Consider the following 21,319-nt stretch of genomic DNA (forward strand, 5'->3'; position numbering starts at 1 on the left):
CGGACCATCCGAATTGCTCCCACCTCCCTGCAGAGGGGAAGGGTCGCGGAGAAGTCCAGTTGCACCAGGAAGTGATAAGAGAGGTGAGAGAGGACAAGCCAAGTATTTGAGTGAATCCATGTTAAAGAATTCTTAAACATGAGCCACTATGGCAGAACTCCTCGTGTGTACGCTTTACAGTGTTCCCATCACTGTTAAATGCATCTTGCCACACTGTCCATGGTTCTCAAGTGTGCAGCAGACCTTTCTGCATACCCAGTTCCTGCTCTGAACTCAGCCTTGGTACTCATCTATTGACTTTTTTCAGTTCCTGAGCTGTTGGCTTGCTGATCATTTAAAGATGCTTTGGATTATAAGGGACATGACAAAGTTAAGAATCCTTGTAAATCCTTACAGTTGTTTCTCCTCACTATGATAAGAATAGTTTGAGGGCTAGTGGGAAGCAAGGAAATGTTCATTTTAGATGTGTTATCAGCACTAGATGTGATTCGGGCTGCCACATTAAATTGGAGTGAGAGCATGAAAGGCTGATTTTTATATTAAAAATGAGTGCGAATAGAGAAGGGTACCTTGTCTTTCCTCCCACCCTCCCCCACCATACTTTGTTTCTTCAGGCATTTGTCGGCCTGGCCTAGAAGGTCTTCTTGAAGCAATGGAAGTGGAGAGGTAAAATGAGGGAGGCTTAGGCTCCCTCATCTGCATAATCCTGCAGTATATTTTGTATTATTTTGTCCCTCATGCGAATGAAATAAGTGAAGTTTTTGATCAATGGGTTAAATACCCCTCCCCCCCGCCCCAGTGCAGCATTGCCATTAATCAGCATGCTTCTTCTGAAAAAGACATCAAACGTAGCAGTACCTGCTACTGTAATACCTGCTTCATGTACACATCAGTATGATAGGAAATGAAACACTTTCTGCTCTTGCTGCCAGTTGTGTTTCCTGTATGTAAACAAAAGCAATCAGTTAGCAGAATGGGAAATTGTTTATTTGCAGGATGCTTGCTGTATGAACGGAAGGAAATGTTCTTTTACAGAGATCAGCTCATTGTGTTAAGGCTACATTGCTGGCAAAATTGATTTTAGAATAGTTTGGGGAAATTAGCTGCAAAATAGGTGCATCTATTTTGAGTCCTAAGAACTTATTAACTCTTTACATTAGTGGTTGAAATTTAAGCTTATAGATCTCATAACCATCCCTATTCATAGTTTATGAACAGGGGGTTTACACAGTTAAATGAATGTAATTTTAAACAGGAAGTTTGCTGTTTGTGCACTGCCTTTTTTAAATTTTGAAGCAAAGATGTACAGCAATTTTGAATGCAATCTGAACAAATTAGCTAGGAAATATGTAGCCTGATAGTCTATGGTTTAAAATTTTGTAGGATGCGTGATAACAGGACTCCAGTAAATCTCTGCACATCACCCTGCCTTGAAGTGAAATAAAGGTTGTTTCCCGACTAGAACACTTTACTGCAACTGAGACCTTGCTTTTCATTGGCTGGAGGCTTCACACAGGACTTAATAGCCCACCATTACCTTTCCATGTGGGACGCAGGTGGCGCTGTGGGTTAAAGCCTCAGCGCCTAGGACTTGCCGATCGAAAGGTCGGCGGTTCGAATCCCTGCGGCGGGGTGCGCTCCCGCTGCTCGGTCCCAGCGCCTGCCAACCTAGCAGTTCGAAAGCACCTCTGGGTGCAAGTAGATAAATAGGGACCGCTTACCAGCGGGAAGGTAAACGGCGTTTCCGTGTGCGGCTCTGGCTCGCCAGATGCAGCTTTGTCACGCTGGCCACGTGACCCGGAAGTGTCTCCGGACAGCGCTGGCCCCTGGCCTCTTAAGTGAGATGGGCGCACAACCCCAGAGTCTGTCAAGACTGGCCCGTACGGGCAGGGGTACCTTTACCTTTACCTTACCTTTCCATGTAGCTATTTGCTTAGAATTAAGTCTATTCAAAGCAGTGTACTACAATATAACATAAAATTGCAATAATGTAACATGATTTTTCAAACATTAAATTGCAGAAACAAACAAGCAGGAATACATTAAAATATAATTCAGGCAGTACAGAATAGTTTCCAAAGCCACAGCAATAAAAAGTACATACAATTAAATAACGTGTTAAAAACCACATGAAACAGGTGTTTGTCTTTTTGAACACAGCACATCCCTTGAGAGGGAGATCCATAAAGTGGAGACCACTGTACTTTGAAGTCTCTGTCTGTGAATCCCACCAATTTGACAGATCTTAAAAGTGAAACAGTGAGCAGTCCCTATATTCAGCAAAGGTCTCTCAACACTAAGGATCCTTTCAAGTTTTGCCCCTTTATTGTTTTGTCATGAGCATGATAGTTCTTTTTAGAAAGCTGCTTCTTAACAGATATATGGCCCCACCTGCACTATACATTTAAAACAGTATCGTGCCACTTTAAACAGTTATGGCATCCCCCAAAGAATCCTGGGAAAAGTCATTTGTTAAGGGTGCTGATATTTGGTAGGAGACCTCTGTTTCCATAAGCAACTGCAATTCTTTGAATCACTCTTCCCAGGGAACTCTGGGAATTGCTAGGTGTTATAATGGCTCATAATTTTATATGTTTACAGATCTAGATTTGTCTTGTCAGGTTGGCAGGGAAGGATTTCTCTTATTTTGTGCATTCTTAGAAATGGATTCTCATTCGTGGATTTAATTTTAAAATGTATTCTCCCTTGCTGTTCCTTTATGAGCAGACATTTATTTAGAATTTCTGAAGTTCTAGTGGGCTAGTTTAGATGTGTTTCCAAACATTTGATTCTGTGAAGCAGATAAGTTGATGTCATGGTCTACTACTCTACCCCTTCATCTTTTGTGTTCTAATTATTAGATTGTACTCCAGTAGTCTTGTCTGGGGAGGATGTTGTAGTACAGATTATTCAGCACCTGTGTGCTTCCCAGTTAAGTCTTAGGTGCAATCATTTTACTTTACTTTATATTTAGCTGGATATTATTGGGTCTGTAGTATGTACTGATATAATTTTATATGTAGTGAATGTATGTTACACAGTATCAATTCATTATGGAATATTCATTGTACTTTTCTTCTCTGTCTGTAAAATAATTTTAATCACTAAGATAATTTAATGTAATAGTATTTCCAAAAGAAGAAGAAACCTTTTTGTTACATAGTATAAATGGAAACCCATTAAGTTGAAGACTATAATTTTAATTTGCTTCTACCTGTATACTCCCAAATCTTTCTATTCCAGATAGCCATTAAAAGAGCTATGTAACTAAAAAAAATAGTGAGCATGCCACACATAATGCTAAGCCAAAACATGATTTAGCGCAAACAACTAAATGTGCATATTTCCAGGCTAAAGGTTGCAGCTGTATTGCTCCTTCCTTAGTTCTGCTGCCACCATGTCACCCAGGTCTAAGCCATGGTTTGCCTTAGCATTGTGTCTGAAGGTCATTTGGTATTCTTTCAAGCTGAGCAATATAGTAGCTTCCTCTGCTAATGATGCAAGAAGACTATGTACATTACAAAACTTCTTAGCTGCAGGTAGTATTATATGTATACTTTTGTAGTACATAATGCTTCTGAAATGTTGGAGAAGACTAGCAATAAGTCTTTTTTAGACATTTTCATAAGAAATGGACTGGGATTTAAAAATCAAAAATTTGTATTCTCCTTCCCTGAATCATATATGGTGCAACTGTCCCATTTTAAGCGAGACATCCTGGATTGACAAAAGCCGCCCTGGCTTCTGATCCCAATCCTGGATGTCCCATTCTGGCTTCCATGCTCTGGCCCTGCCAGAACATGGGACCAAAAGATGGATGTTTTTTCATCTCCCTGTGGTGCGAGTCAGTTGGCTCACACCAGAGCATAGGACCAAAAAACAGAAGCAAAGCCTTCCTTGCCCCTGTGCGTCACCACTCTTTTTCTCGTTCCGTTGTGGGACTTCTGGAAACTGGCTTCGGGAAGCACATCTGTGGAGGAGCTGGAGGCCACAGTGACTTCTTCCAAAGCCATGCCAGCCACAGAGGAGGCAAAGACCATGGAGGAGGAAGCCACAGAGGTGGCAGGCAGTGGCAAACGAGTGGGAACTGAATGGGAACTGAATCTTGCCTAATCAGTCCAAACTATCACTGCACATTATCTCTGCGTAAAATATTATATCATCATTATACCTCGTGCTGAAATCATGCAGAAAATACACTACTAAGAAAAGACAGCATACAGTCTACTTTCATTCATAAATAACATTAGCTACAGAATGAGAAGCAAAGGATGTAGCTACAAATAACTGTAGTCAACTGAAGTCTCTGCAGTGTCAGCCTTCTTTACAGGATTTGGAAAATCATGGTTAAGCTCTCTTGTCACTAGCCACATACTGTAGCTTGAGCAGTCGTGTTAAGCCAAGGTTTGGTTTATTGTGATGTGCAAACCTGGTTTGTGTGAAATATAAGTGATGGGATATTTCTTTAAAGTTTGTTCTGTTGTATCCCACCCTTGTGCTACTACTAAAAGATTATTGTAGGGCTCTCTAAAATGTGCATTTTGAACTACAAATAGCTGAATATACAAAGTTGCCTCAGGGCTACTAAACTCATGATATGGCAGCTTGTCACAGCTAGAAGGGCCAATATTGCGGTACCCTCATATGGAAGATAATTGTCTATACCTTTTTATAATTTTGAATGTGTCATATTAGGACATAAATCAGTCCAAATGGATTTCTTCTTTGTTTAAATTGATTTCTTATGTATAGGAGATGGTTCTGATGCTGGTGGTGTTTTAGAGTAAGGCTCTATATTTTGAATAGACTATGTGTTAATTGATTTCTTCTTCCCTTTTGGTTGACAGGTATGTGGAGTAAAAGTGAATTGCTATCAACTTGATCTTGATCCGAAGTTATAAAATGCAGACCCAGAAATGAGTCCTACTGAACTACCTTCTGGAATGGCAACCTGAAAGATCTTTTGATACGCACAGACACTGTAACTCACTTCATAAATAATGGAAATGTCAGGCCAACAGCACTGCTCATGAAGATAAGGCTTTGCATTCCCTTCCCATTGCTTGGATATGAGTGATCACACACCACAGGAAGAAAAACACAAATCCAGCAGAACTTCCTTAAAGTTTAAGGAATCAGCAAGAATTATGCAGTCTGATGACTATTTTGCAAGAAAATTTAAGGCTCTAAATGGTAATATGGGCCCCCCTTCTTCTTTAAGCGCAACCAACAAAGGTGAAAGCAGCAACCCAGCCAATGGTACCCCAGCTATGCCTAAGATGGGTGTCCGAGCCAGAGTATCTGAATGGCCTCCTAAGAAAGATTGTACCAAGGAATTAAGCAAAGCTACATGGGAAAGTAGACCTCAAGTTAGTTATGACGGTGCTGCGTCAGCAAATGGTGACCAGAATGAGGGGCAGCAAAAAGAACCCCTTGATATAGAATTTGCAGAGGCAAAGTATGCATTAGGAGACATTTTTCTCCATTCACCACACAGAGGGCTTCACCCTATAAGACAAAGAAGCAACAGTGATGTTACAATCAGTGACATTGACACAGAGGATGTACTAGACCAGAATGCTGTTAATCCAAATACAGGAGCATCTCTCCATAGGGAATATGGAAGCACTTCATCAATTGACAGACAAGGTTTATCTGGTGAGAATTTTTTTGCAATGCTTCGAGGCTACAGGGTGGAAAACTTTGAGCATAAAACACACATGCCATTTGGATTTCCTGAATTTTTTCACTGCGATCCGACAATTTCTCCAAGTCTCCATGCTGCAGCACAGATTTCCAGAGGAGAATTTGTAAGAATATCTGGACTTGACTACATGGATAGTGCCCTGCTAATTGGCAGAGACCGGGACAAATCTTTCAAATGGAGATTGAAGTCAGAATCTGTAGAAACGTCACTCTTTAGAAAATTGCGGACTGCTAAAAGTGAACATGAAACTCTTAAATTCTCATCTGAACTAGAAGAAAGTAGACTTGATAAAAATGTTCATCCTTGGAATTGTCAGAAGTGTTTTGCACATTATGATGTCCAGAGCATTCTGTTTAACATTAATGAAGCAATGGTTACCAGAATTAACGTGGGGAAAAGAAAAAATATAACCACTGGGGCATCTGCTGCATCACAAGCTTCAACAGTAGCCGGACAGCTTGGAAGCTGTGAATCTCCTATGGGGAGTAAAGAGGATCTCAATTCAAAAGAGAACTTAGATGCTGATGAAGGTGATGGGAAAAGTAATGACCTAGTACTGAACTGTCCTTATTTCAGGAATGAAACTGGTGGGGAAGGTGATAGGCGGATTGCACTCTCTAGGGCAAACTCAGCCTCTTTTTGTGCAGGAGATAGTTGTTCTTTTGAGTCTTCGCTAAGTTCACATTGCACGAATGCCGGTGTTTCGGTGCTGGAAGTACCCAGGGAGAATCAACCAATCCACAGGGAGAAAGTGAAACGTTATATCATCGAGCACATTGATCTTGGTGCATATTACTATAGAAAGTTTTTCTATGGAAAAGGTAAGCAATTTTTTCTGGAATCTCTTGCTCCCAAAGGTTTCATAACATTTGCTGAACTTGTGGGTAGTGTTGTGAGATGTGAAAATATTTAATGTAAAATGTAGCTCTGCTTTTTTAATGTGTGTCTTGGAGGGCATCATTATGGCCATCCTTAAAGTATTGAAAGCCCCAACCTACTTATTTAATATTAATGATTGGGGTTGTGTTTCTTTGAATTTGGTGTCATATTCTTACATACGCTTTGACATCTTTAATGAAAACCATAATCTGGTCTCCTATTCTGAACTACAAGATTAAAGGAGGACTGTGAGAAATATTCTTTAGGAGAGTATCGCACTGTCAGAGGTTGCAGCATCATTGTTTACAAGTACAAAAAACTGTCTTCCACCAAAATGCCATAAGTGATATGCTCTTATTCTCTAACTAGTATTTTATACAAATAAACTAGCTAATTTCATAAGCGCCTAATACATGTGAGGGTGATGTGATGAGTTTTAAATTCTATACAAGGGTTTAATATTGCTACAGATACATTTAAAAATATTCAAAATGTTGCATTTTAACTTTATAAAGTGCATAAAGTGTGATTAACCCATGGTCTGGATCTGGCCCACCAAGGCACAGGAAGTAGTGCCAGCACCTCCAACTTTATCTCTCAATCTGATCAGGAGATAGAGCTCTATCTACTCTTTAAAGAACTAACTCTTCTCTAAAGATCTTTTCTAAAGGGGAGGGAGAGAGATTTTATCTTCAGTCTTGGTGCTAAGCAGCAGAACACTCAAGATCAGAGAAAGAGTCTGGTACCTGCTCTTTAAGAATAAATGGCAGCATTTCCACCTACCCCAGCATTTGAGTGGAGAGGGTTAAAATGTGTGCACGTGCATATCTGTCCCTGTGTATTTTGTGAGAGCATGTTTGTGGGCTGTGTGCCCACATATCTAAGGAATGTGTAATGGGGGCAGGGAGGGTCTGAGTGCGCTGTATGTACAGTGTTTTTCTGGGAACGTGTGTTCACATTGACATGCATTGGCCATGTCAGCCACTGGCATGTGGCCCTTCGAGGAATTGCTTTTGGGTAAAAAAAAAGCATTAAACCATATTTGATATAAAGCGTTCAATGCATTTGACCATCTTCCACCTAGTTTTGGTACAATGAGTGTACCGTATTCCCCTGAGTGTATTCTTGTTGTTAAGAGTCATTCAGTAGTATGTTGTGCATGTGCATATACATGCTGTTTCTTTGTTTCTGAGCATATTTATAAAAATATTCAAACTATTTTCTCAAAGTTTAGGTGCCATTCTTACTAGTTTCATATTTACAAAAGCTACAATGCAGAATTGTAATTGTCTAAAATATGTATTAGGGGGCTGCTGCTTTGAGAATTGGACAAAATCTGGGTTTTAAAACAAAGTGTGGTAAAACTTAGCTATATAATAAATACCAGCCTCTACCTAGCTTTAAATGGAAGCAGATATTTTTATTTATTATTAAATGTTTGTATGCTATGTAAAAAGGTAAAGGGACCCCTGACCATTAGGTTCAGTCGAGGCCAACTCTGGGGTTGCGGCGCTCATCTCGCTTTATTGGCTGAGGGAGCCGGCGTATAGCTTCTGGGTCATGTAGCCAGCATGACTAAGTCGCTTCTGGCGAACCAGAGCAGCGCACGGAAATGCTGTTTACCTTCCCGCTGGAGCGGTACCTATTTATCTACTTGCACTTTGACGTGCTTTCGAAATGTTAGGTTGGCAGGAGCTGGGACTGAGCAATGGGAGCTCACCCCATCACGGGGATTTGAACCGCCGACCTTCTGATCGGCAAGTCCTAGGCTCTGTGGTTTAACCCACAGCGCCACCCGCGTTCCTGTCTGTATGGTATATATGGACTATGAAGTAACTTTTAATGTTGATTCTTAATCATGGTATTTGGTGTTAGGTGAAATACATTAAGAACATGATCCTTCTTCCTCTGTGATGGACAACAGAATGTAGACAGAAACCCCATGGGAGATTGAAAGCTTCTAGGGTCCCTCTGGACCAGACAAGATACAATGCTATAAGCCTCTCACAGAAAACTGAAGCTATTTTGAACCTTGAAGGCCCAAGCCTGCCCACTGGAGACAGCCTCAGCATGGATGTTGAAGTCTTCCAACATTGCTGTAAAAGGGCTCTCCAACACCACAGCCAAGATTACCTCCATCAGCTCAGAAAGGAAGGTAGTAGTTCAGCCAGGTAGACAGTACACTAAAAGCACAGGAGGGTTTGGAAATAGCTGAAGGAATAACAGCAGGATTATTTAATGTTTTCTAGAAGTAAGTCCTATTGAGTTCAATGGCATTTACTCACAGCCTAAGAGAATTTGAGCTGTGTGAACTCTGAAGGACAAAAGGAATGCACCAGAAAATGATGTACTGTATCAGTTGGGACTCATCAAAGCGAGGACAGGTTTGAGAAAGGTACTCAAGCAAGACTGTAAAGTAACTAGTAAATACTTTTTATTAGTTTTAGCCATATTTGCCCCATGCTTCAAGTAGGTTTCCATGACAGCTACCAAAATTTCAAAATAAAATCTTTAATTAAAATGTGCAATCATAGGCTAAAAGCAACAATTCAAAATGGAAAATATAAAACAGTAAGTAGAGGAAAACATTTAAAATTCAAAAAATGGAAAAGTAAGGTTCTGTGAGTACTCTTGAGGTATCAGTAAGTTCAAAGAAGAAATGGGGATGAAATTTCCCAGTCCTACTGCCAGTGAAGGCAAAGCTAGAAGGACAATATATTCAGATTATTTGTTATTAAACAAATAATTGCTTGATTTGGGGACTTGCATGTGTATAAATAGTCAGATTTGGCAAAAAGAAAATTCTGTCTGTCCACCTTCCAAAAATGTGGGAATTCTTTATTTTAGACCCATTGCGACTTTTTTTTTTTTGAAAAAAATTGTTTTGGAATATAATTTGTGTAAACTAAAACCTACTATCTTAATAGAAACTATGTATACAGACTTGTCAGTTATGAAATGTCAGTTAAAGCACATTTGACTAGTCTATGAAAATAGTCACAATGACATTTACTGCACTGTCAGTTTAACTATCCTCTTAAGAACTGTGCTCATCCATGTATGTCATTTCTTACTTCCATATAAGTGAATAGCAGCTATTCACTTTGTGTAAGAAAAAAATAAAGTGGGCAAAACCTGCAGACAGTGGGTATCCCAACTTCTACCATGAGGAATCTAATAGGTGAAGCAATATTCAACCCCCCTCCTCTGAACAGCTTCTTCTCCCCTTCTCTTTAGTCCTATCCCAGGAATATATTTTAGGAGGCTCTAGGCAATGTAGAGCTCCCATTCTGACTGCACGTCTCCTTAACATGTAGGGTTTGAGGGAGTGGAAGGATTTGCATCCCTTGTTCTGTCTCACCCAAAAGTCTCAGTGTCCTCCCTCAGTCACTCAATCAGAGTAGGAAAAATAGGTTGCAGGAAGGATTAGAACTCAACATCTCCTACCCTTCTCATCAAACTTAAAAGGATGTTAGCTAGTTTTGAATACACATAGGTTTTGATCATATTTTGAGGGGGCTTGGAAGATGCAAATAAGAATTCTGTTTAGCCAGAAGGCTAGATGCTACTCAGGCTCACCTTATTAATGGCATTACTATGATGATAAATATGAGTTGTAAGGAGCCCTCTGTGTAGGCAACTAAGCCTTGGTTTTAAAGAGCTATGAAGGTTGATGCAAGGGGCTTGCCGTAGTCCAGTGGAATGTTTCACTTCTTTATCCTTTGAATGCCATATCAGTACAGTGGTATCTCAGATTACATACGCTTCAGATTACATAGGCTTCAGTTTACAGACTCCGCTAACCCAGAAATAGTACCTCGGGTTAAGAACTTTGCTTCAGGATGAGAACAGAAATCGTGCTCCGGCAGCAGCGGGAGGCCCCATTAGCTAAAGTGGTGCTTCAGGTTAAGAACAGTTTCAGGTTAAGAACGGACCTCCGGAACGAATTAAGTACTTAACCCGAGGTACCACTGTACAGTTCTTGGCACTGTCTCGGTTTTAAAGGCAAGGTGCATGTATGACTTATTTGACTACTATTCAAGAAAAACAGACAGTCCCCTTCATCAAATTTGTGATGTGTTTTGCTGAGTTGTATATATACCTGCAGCTCAGGGAAACACTTCATGCATCTGATGAAGAAGACTATAATCCACAAAAGCTTATGCCATAATACATTTTTTTAGTCTTTCTAGTGCCGTAGGGTGCTGAATAAGAACTTAGTTACTAAAACACTTGCGTCTAAAAATATCAATATCAAAGGAACATTGGATAGCAATAAAATGTCTTTTGACACAGAATATTTTTAAGAATCTGGTAGAGCAATCAAACCCCCACTTTGCATCAGATGGGGGTGGGTGGATAGGACTGGGCAGAAGTGTTCCTTCACCAGCTTTGTCATCTTCCCAATGGCCAGTGCCTGGAGAGAGACACCAGAATCATTCTGCTCTTGTGGTGCTCCCCCTTTTTGTCCTCTAAATGTCTGAGTGGGGCATTGGCTCTACACTCTTCCCCAGCTCCAGGTTGCCCCACCGCACCAAACGTCTGCTGCTGGGGAGGAAGGGAAGTTTGGATTCCTTTCTAAAGAAATATTGCAAGCACAATCCAGCCAGAGTTAAGGACATTGATATACCACTGACTTCAATGAGGATATTAATGATGTGCTTGATTTTCTTCCTTACTCTGCGTCCACGGCCATAGGCAGTATGCTTCTGAATACCAGTTGCTGGAAACCGCAGTGGGCAGGGCAGAGTTCTGTTGTGCTCAGCTCTTGTTTTCAGGCTATCAATGGGTACCTCGTTGGCCACTGTGAGAACAAGCTGCTGAACTAGATGGGCCACGGGCATGATCCATCAGGGCAACTCACCTGCCAGTCGCATGTCAGTATTATGACATCAGAAGACTGATGGGTGGATTGTCCCACCTACCTGTCCGAATCCCTTGCTTGGTGTTCCCAAGCTTGGGAACTACAGTGCAAGCAGTGTTGCCAGCTCTCTGCTCTGCAAGCCTCTCTTTGCTGCATCTTTCCACCCCTGATGTGTGAGGTGTAAAGGAACAACATGGGGCAGCTTCAAAGAGCAGTGCTGGTAGCGAGAGTTGGCTTTCATTGGATGGAAACTGCTTTTTCCTCTTTGAGCAAGGCACACTCCTCCTTACCATCACATGCTAGATGATTGGGAGCATGCCTTGCTCCAGCAAAGGAACTGTCAGGAGCTAGTGGGCCAGATGGGGAAATTTTATTTATTAATCTTAATTATAATTAATTATTAATCTTAATTATAGTTTGGCACGCAGTTTGGAAGTTCCCTACCCCCCACCTTAAATCAATAGGGTTTAAATATGCTTAACTTAGGTTGGATTGTACTTTGTGTGTGCATTTAGAAATGTGAGTTTTCCTGCAAAAGAGAGTTAATTTATTTCTAATATAGTTGAAATTACAGTTGGCTCATTTGGAAGGTGGGGAAATCTTGTTTTAAGAGAACCTGATCTGTGGATTGCCATAATTTCATGTGTGCCAAAATATACAAGACTAATTTCTAACAAAGTATTGCTCTGGCATCCCATATGCTGCAGAGTAGGTCATAAACTAGTGTGTATGAAAAAATATTTTAGTTATTTGCATTTTTTAAAATGGCTGACAGTTTTCAGCTACAATACAGATCTATGCTGAACAGATGTCCTAACTTGCAATACACTTATTATGCTTTTAGGTTCGTTGTCCTGCCTGCACATAAGACATAATAAAAGTGTAAACAAATAGGTCTGAGGGACTTTCCAATCTCAACCAGTAACATTTATCTGACAAACGAACAGGAATTTGTCAGTCTAATATTTCATTATTGTCTTCTCCTCTTTATGTACAACAGAGCATCAAAACTACTTTGGAACAGATGAAAATTTAGGACCAGTAGCAGTCAGCATCAGAAGGGAGAAGTTTGAAGATGCAAAAGAGAAAGAAGGTTCACAGTTCAACTACCGTGTAGTGTTCAGAACAAGTGAGGTAGGGTTTCTGCCAGGTGTGTTGATAGGTAGTTAAAGGACTTGGGACACAGTCCTATGGCACAAATTTGAATAAAATTAACATATGCCTATTTATATGCATAGAAGCAAATTTAAATAGACTTTCAGAGGGGGGGGGAATAAATGCTGGGGTTGCTGACAGGGCTTATTCTGAGCTATGGGGGTGCCATGAGGATTTTCTGGGCAATGTATACTGTATTATGCCCTCTGGCCTATCTGTAATCTATTGGTAAGAGCAGGTGTTTGCTTGTATTTTTTCTCCTGTTCTGCCTTCCTTCAGTAATAGAGCCCAAGGTAGCATAAATGTGGTTTCCAAGCAATTTTCCACTGAGGCACTAACTAGCTTAGTTTCAGCAAATTAATGGCCAGACCATACCTTGGGACTTATGTGCGCAAACAACAACTTATTGTTTCACACATACACATATGCTTACATGTTGTTTTAAAAACTCAGTGCCATCCACACATAATACCTGGCAACCCCAGATTAAAAGAATACCAGATGTGCAGGAAAATACTGGATGTACAAAGCAGATAACCTAGGAAAATTAGTCTATTTTAAAGATGGGAATATGATGCTAAAGCCTGGGACATAGCAGGTGTCCAGGAGTTTTTACTAGTGCTGCAGCCTGCCCTGCTGCCCTGTGAACAAAGTTTGCTTTTAAAAAAATAATTAAAATAAGGGGAAAGGGTCAGAAGTCTGGGAACTAGTGCAAAATACTCTCACTTGGGCCCTGTGGATCACCCCTTGACAATGCCCCAAGTTTCCACACTGCTCCAGAAAGTACTGAAAGATATTCAAAGAGAAATAATAAATTCACAGAGCTTTCATACCATATATAAGAATATGAGTATGAAATCATGTGAGCTGACTTCTGCTCTGCTCACACAACTGAACTTCCCCTTCTCCCCCTCATACCTCACGAAATCTGCTCCAGAGGGTCCCCTATCCTCCAGAGCAGATTTGAGGGGTGCATGAGAGAAGAAGAGAAAGTGAAGTTCTGTTGAGAAGGCAGAATCCCATTTCTGCATGTGGACATGTAGGCACTTGCAAGGAGAAACAGGCAATTACTGGCAGCAATTCCCATAAGCTGCAGTGGCTGGAGAAAGTGCCACTGCGGTTAAAACAAAACCACAGAATCATAAATAATTATCTGTTTCCTTCCTGTTTAACAGTTTGGTGTAAATTAGATGTATACTACATCTTGGTTCAGCACACTAGATGGATGGGAGCTATGGGTGATTCCCCCTGTTTATTACTAAGAGTGAGTGATACATGCTTTTTGCTGCCTGACAGTCTGGTGATGTTACTCTGTTCTGATAGAGAGTAAACTTATTTTGCCCAGTCTAGATTGTAAGAAATATAATATCCCATGTAAGAAATATAGTCTTTAATTACTGTTATTAATTGATATACTGCTTAAGGTCCTGATGACTTCTAAGTTGTTTGTAAGTTGTTTATAAAACTTAAAACCAATTGTACAACATTGATAAAGTACAGAATAATTAAAGATATGTCATAATTAAAATATGCAATAAAACAATCACATTAAAACAGCACAGCAATTAAAACAAGAGAATCGGGTCAAGAAATCAAGATAATGCTTGTGTAAACAGGTGTATCTTCAAAAGCTGGTGACATGCCAATATAGATTTCAGCAGGGAGTGCATTCCAGAATTCTGGTGCCACCAATGAAAAAGCTTGTCCGTGCATCACAAGCTGATCAACATTAGGCCATGTTCTTGTGTGCCCAGGTTTCAGAGTGATCTATGGAATTGGCAGGAGAAAGGGGACTGCTGTGTCCCTGCTCCAGGGTTTGAGAGTAATTACATCTGAATATAGCCAGCAAAGAGTGAGATTAATTTGGGCAAATATACCCTAGTCTTTTATACAGCACCTGTCTCTTACAGAATTCTGGAGAAAGTTAACGTTCAGAATGACACAGATGAAACACAAACATTTTTCTAGGGAAAGAAGTAACATAACACACATACATATGTGTGTGAGAGAGAGATCTTGCCAGTATAATCCAACAACTCTGCCCACCCACAATCTCTGTTTTTTCTCCGTATTTTATGTACTGTAACCCTGATTTCCATTATTATCTTGGTTCTGTTCATGGGGCTAACAGTGGGAAGTCCTTTGTGAAGTGCCACCTGTGAGGAAAGTCTATTCATGTTTCCAAATCTGTTCCACTGGGTTTGACCTCAGGTTATTGTGCCTTTCTGTACTCTTACCATTTGTGTTCAAATGCCTTTTCAATTTTGTAATTGCTATTGGTTTTATGTCATTCTGTATTTCATTTTCAAATTGTCTGATACCTCTAAAAACATCGGTAAATGCCGTTATAAAGTCCCACTAAATCAAAGGGATTTAGTCCCGTCTGTGTGTGTGTATAGGATTGCAGTAGTTTTACATTATTTTGTGGATGTGCTTATAGATAGATAGAATATGATGGCTCTTGTAGAATCAAAACATATTGGAGCCTAGCAGTTCTTATGCCAGAAATTCATTTTCCCTATTGAGGAATGAAGGAAATGGGTACACTTTTCAAAAATAAACAGATGGTGAGCCTGAGAGTGTAGAAGATAAGTATGGCTGCAGATGCTTGACAGAAGAGGATTATAAAAGTATAAGCAGGCTTGGGAAGAGAGTGGAAAGGAATAATGTTTTGAGAGGGGGAAGGGAGAAAGGGGATGTGACATAGAATTCCTCTTTAACAAAATACTTTAAATGTCTATTTTATTTTGTGTTGTTGGATGTTCTAGCTATTTCTTTTTTCAGTGTACTAACTATGTAAAGCACAGTAGGGTAATTTGTTGTAAAATAATGGCGTGTTCAAGGTTTAAAAAACAATAGCATCTGAAGTCGTAGGAGGGATGCTAATTAAGCCTCAGGCACTTTCTTTCTAACAAAACACATACCAAAATCTGGTTGTCCACCGTTAATTTCAGTTATAGGTAGTTTTTCAGTTCAGTTTTCCTTCTCTTGTTAATTAATCATGGGAATGGCTGTGTATGACATTTGTGATAAATCTTTGTTAAAAGTTTCTCAGATCTTACATCGGCTAGCATACACAGAATTAAAGGATGCATTTTGCCATATAGTTTGCTGGTGCAGTTTATGAAGTTTATATAAAACCTTCTTGGGGGCTGAAAACTGAGCCCAAAGTGATGGTTTCATGCTAACCTCCAAGTGCTATTGCTGAAAATATACTGCTTGTGAACATGTTTCAATAGACACCTGATTCTGACAGTTAACCCTTCTGTTTATTTTATTCTTTTCAATGTGTGTCTTTAGTTGAATTTTGAAGTTTTGCTAATTGCTGTTGCCCAGCACCACAGTCAATGAAGCATAAGTGTAGCCATATTCAAGCATTATTGCTCAAGCTAGTGTAGGTTCCCCAACCTAACCTAGCACCATGTGCCGGATGAATGCATTTAGAATACTCTCCACAATCCTTGATAGTGCAGTTCTATATAAGTTCAGTCAAATGCACTTAATCCCCTGTCAAACCTTCCCATTCAGCGTAGCAAGGTTGGGGGTAAGGCTAGCATGCATGTTCCTACTTCTCCCTACGCAGGTTCAGGCAGTAACAGCTTAATAGAGTTTGTATTTTCCTTTTCCTTGTTGAAGATTGTGTTACAATGATAAACATTTAGTAAGACTTATACTCTTGCTGTAGCTTACCACGTTGAGGGGAGCCATTTTAGAAGATGCTATTCCATCTACTGCTAGACATGGCACAGCACGTGGTTTACCTCTTAAAGAAGTATTGGAATATGTAATACCAGAACTGAGCATTCAGTGCCTACGGCAAGCTTCCAACTCACCCAAAGTTTCTGAACAGCTGCTTAAACTTGACGAACAAGGGGTAGGTATTGCATGCCTTGCCTGAACTTGCGTGCCTGTGAGTTGTCTTATTGCAGTGTTTTGTTGTCATAAATACAACTGAATTTGATCTGACCTGTCTGTGGAAATGCAGTTAACTTATGATAAGTGAAGGAGATTTTTAAGGAACTTTAACAAAAGGGGACTTTCTGTGTATTTATATTACAGTAAGATAGTTTTGTAGGGTTTTTGGTTTTTTACATGTTAGCTTATTTATATACTGCTTCAAATAAAAGTGGTTCACATAAAACAATAAATATACAAAATGCACATTTACACATACTAATCCCAAGCACAAATGGCTGTACTTTCCTTCGAGGTAATATACAGTTTAGTAAGCCATTTTTGGTAAACACCCAATATTAGAAAGCTGCACATTGTACTAAGGAGAAAATCATTGGTTTGCCAATCTTTCACCTTTTCAGATTTTCCTTTCCTAATTATAATTAGCACACCTTATTCACAGTGGCAGTCTTCTTACTTCATGTGGAATATATGATGGATCAAACAGCTGAAATTCTAATTGGGACTATTTAACAAGTTAACACTGCATGAGCAATGAAATGAACATATACTTTAAATTCAGAGCGAATAATGGTGAGATTAATTGGTTTGATAAGGCAGACACTGTTCTGCAAGATTATAAAAGGCATAATTGATCATTTTATATAGAAATGCATATATAGAGCATCATTTTAGTCAGCCTTATACAAATATGATGAATAAGGTAAATATCCGGCTTCTTCCAAGGAGCTCTGGACACCATATATGAGGATGTCTCATGTGATTCTCACGTCTTGACTCCAAGGTGACCTTGGACCAGTCAACCACCATTTTTTAAAAACAAATTAATAAATAATAAACCAATCTGGGGTTTTTGAGCTGGGATTTGCCCCCTGGATTCCACATTTCATAGAGCAATATTCTTTATACAGCACACCTCATTTATTCAATGACATACATTTTTTATTCTGTAGCCAGAGGATGTATTTTTCAGTGTATGTGATTATGAGCCTTGAGCATGGCTGGATATCTGAAAGCAGTACAGGAAGACTGCTGCTTTCTATCACTTGGTTAATTTTTAATAAGAAGGGGAAATGCGAATAGAATGGATGTAGGAACACTGGATTCATCCTATTTTGATACCACTAGAAGTTTTTAATAAAGTTGAAAATAGAAGATCAAATCAATTGCTATGGTGAAAATAATCACTATTTGTTACAATCAATTGGCAATACATACTTACATTATAGATGCTTTAGTTCACCTGCAATTATTGTCAGAAATAAGCAGGCTGATTGTGTCAACAGTAGTTACAATCTAAAAGGGAACTTGTATAAACTTCACCCCCACCTCCACCAAAATCCTTCACATAATTGGGAAAATAGAGAAAATGGCTGGTATTATTGCAGAGGAGGGAGAATCCATTGAACTTCAGGTATCTGAAATTTAAGTTAGAAAAAAACAGTATTTTTTTCCTAATGCAAGAGTAACTAATTTGTGTGGTCTTTTTTGGTTGAATATGCCAGAGCTTTTAGTACTCACATCTTTCATATATGGTGCTTTCTGCTTACACTTCATATTCTTTACAGACAACCACTTACAAAAGACAAATGGGGAATTCATTCACCCAGAGCAGCAGAAGCTGATGTTCCTGCTTATGCAGGCAATATCTTAAATTAGCCCAAATGCATTTGCACTGGGATCAACATAAGGTGTCCCATTTTGCTAGATGATGTAGACAGTACTATAGTATACAAAGCAATCCTAAAATCACATTTCACTTCAGAGATTATCTCAATAGGTATAACATGTATTTTTTTTTTTAATAATTTTTATTACATTTTCCACAAAAAGAACAAAAAAGCATATTTTCACAAACATTACAAAAGAAAAATTTTCACAAACATTATACAAAAAAGAAAAGAAAACAGCATAGACAAAAAATAAGACGAAAAAAAGAAAAAGGAAATTTTGACATAAAAATAAACTCACTTTCCAATTATAACCTTCAAAACCTTATTTTCATTGCTTCCACCCGCCTCCCGATCTTGTATTCTATGTAATAATTAGTTCAGCAAGCTCAATTTTGTTCATTTTGACTCTTAATCCCTCCCTTTGTGCTCTTAATTAACTCAGTCACTAGAACCCCTTCTTTTCTTTTTCAATGTCCTCAACATTCAAAGATTTTACAGTGTTTTTGTAAATAGGCTTTAAACTTCTTCCAGTCCTCTTCCACCTGCTCTTCTCCTTGATCTCGAATTCTGCCGGTCATTTCAGCCAGTTCCATATAGTCTATTACTTGCATCTGCCATTCTTCCAGAGTGGGTAGATCTTGTGTCTTCCAATACTTTGCGATGAGTATTCTTGCTGCTGCTGTAGCGTACATAAAGAAAGTTCTGTCCTTCTTTGACACCAATTGGCCGACCATGCCCAGAAGAAAGGCCTCTGGTTTCTTCAGGAAAGTATACTTAAATACCTTTTTCAGTTCATTATATATCATCTCCCAGAAAGCCTTAATCCTTGGGCACGTCCACCAAAGGTGAAAGAATGTCCCCTCAGTATCTTTACATTTCCAACATTTATTATCGGGCAAATGGTAGATTTTTGCAAGTTTGACTGGGGTCATGTACCACCTATATATCATTTTCATAATATTCTCTCTTAAGGCATTACATGCCGTGAATTTCATACCGGTGGTCCACAACTGTTCCCAGTCAACAAACATAATGTTATGACCAACGTCTTGTGCCCATTTTATCATAGCAGATTTTACCGTTTCATCCTCAGTATTCCACTTCAACAGCAGGTTATACATTCTCGACAATATCTTAGCATTGGGTTCTAACAATTCTATTTCCAGCTTTGATTTTTCCACCTGGAAACCAATTTTCCTGTCCGAGTGATAGGCCTCTCTTATTTGAAAATAATGTAACCAGTCTCGCACCTTATACTTAAGTTTCTCATAGCTTTGCAATTTCACTTTATCTCCCTCCTGCTCCAGAATTTCCCAGTATTTTGGCCAATTAGATTCCATATTAAGCTTTTTTAAGGCCTTTGCTTCCATAGGTGAGAGCCACCTAGGGGTTTTATTTTCCAATAAATCTTTGTATTTCATCCAGACATTAAACAATGCTTTCCTGACAATATGGTTTTTAAATGTCTTGTACACTTTAGCCTTACCGTACCACAAGTATGCATGCCACCCAAAAACGTTATCATATCCTTCCAAATCCAAAATATCCGTGTTTTCAAGAAGTAGCCAATCCTTCAACCAGCAAAAAGCTGCTGCTTCATAATATAACTTAAAGTCCGGCAGGGCAAACCCCCCTCTTTCCTTTGCGTCAGTAAGAATTTTGTATTTTATTCTGGGCTTTTTGCCCTGCCAGACAAATCTAGAGATTTCTTTTTGCCACTTCTCAAAACAGTCCATTTTATCAATGATTTGTAGCGTCTGAAACAAAAACAACATTCTTGGCAATACATTCATTTTGATAACAGCAATTCTACCCAGTAAGGAAAGTTTCAAATTTGTCCAAATTTCAAGATCTTTTTTCACTTCTGACCAACACTTCTCATAATTATCTTTAAATAAATTTACATTCTTCGAAGTCAAGTTCACCCCTAGATATTTCACTTTTTTCACCAATATTAAACCTGTTTCTTCCTGAAACCTTTCCTTCTCTACTGCTGTCAAATTTTTTTCTAAAACCATAGTTTTTGATTTATTCAATTTAAAACCTGCCACCCGACCAAATACTTGTATTATTTCCAGTGCTCTTTTAGAACTAGGGATTGGCTCCTGTAACGTCAGTACTAGGTCATCTGCATAGGCTTTAAGTTTATAGTGTTTAACTCCGACCTGTATACCCTGAATCTGTTGGTCCCTTCTAATCATATTCAGCAAGACCTCCAGGACTGAAATAAAAAGCAAAGGGGAAATTGGGCAGCCTTGTCGTGTCCCTTTCTCTATCTTAACTTCTTCCGTAACTGCATTGTTCACTATTAATTTCGCCTTCTGTTCTGAGTAAATCGCGCCTATACCGTTTCCAAACCTTTCTCCAACCCCCATCCCTTGCAAATTTTTCCTCATAAAGCTCCAAGAAATATTGTCAAAGGCTTTCTCCGCATCAATAAATATTAAAACAGCTTTTGTATTTATATTAACTTGTAGCTTTTCTAAGATGTCAATTAAGTTTCTCGTGTTATTTGACAATTGTCTGCCTGGGAGAAAGCCAGCTTGGTCTTTATGAATCATTGTTGCTAAAACTTTTTTCAATCTTCTAGCTAAAATATCAGCAAAAATTTTATAATCCACATTAAGTAGGGATATGGGGCGGTAGTTCTTTAGTTGTGTCTTTTCTATCTCATTTTTCGGTATAAGCGTGATATAAGCTTCTTTCCACGACTCCGGCGCTCTTTTCCCTTCCATAATTTCATTGCCAACCTCCATTAGAGGTTGAATTAAGTAATCTTTCATGTCTTTGTAGTATTTGGAGGTTAGCCCATCCGGGCCTGGAGACTTGCCTAGTTGCAGGTTCTTAATGGCACCTTCAACCTCCTGTTCAGAAATTTTGTCATTCAGTATTAATTTATTCTCTTGAGAAATTTTTTGTAATCCATTTGTTTCCAAAAATTTCTCGATTTTGATCTCATTCTGTGGCCCTTGTGAATACAGTTGTTTAAAGTATCTCTGGAAGCAGTCTTGAATCTCCCGTGGGTTTTGTATATTTCGTCCATTTACTTCAAGATTGGTAACAGTATTTAATTTCTGTCTTTTCTTCAGCTGCCAAGCTAGCAGCTTTCCACACTTATTGGCCGAT

At 39.1% G+C, this 21,319-nt stretch overlaps 1 protein-coding gene across 6 annotated transcripts in view; it reads left to right on the plus strand.

The window, feature by feature from the left end:
* Positions 1-21,319, plus strand: part of SIPA1L2 (signal induced proliferation associated 1 like 2) — an 82,860-nt gene that overhangs the window by 14,275 nt on the left and 47,266 nt on the right. For all 6 annotated transcript variants that reach the window (XM_079971795.1, XM_079971798.1, XM_079971799.1 and 3 more), the window contains exons 2-4: positions 4,848-6,528; positions 12,451-12,584; positions 16,291-16,479. In XM_079971795.1, the coding sequence (XP_079827921.1) occupies positions 5,070-6,528; positions 12,451-12,584; positions 16,291-16,479 (1,782 nt within the window). In that variant the 5' untranslated portion in view covers positions 4,848-5,069. The remainder of the gene's footprint in view (positions 1-4,847; positions 6,529-12,450; positions 12,585-16,290; positions 16,480-21,319) is intronic.

Source organism: Podarcis cretensis (genome assembly GCF_951804945.1).
Source record: "Podarcis cretensis genome assembly, chromosome: 3".
Taxonomy (NCBI): domain Eukaryota; kingdom Metazoa; phylum Chordata; class Lepidosauria; order Squamata; family Lacertidae; genus Podarcis; species Podarcis cretensis.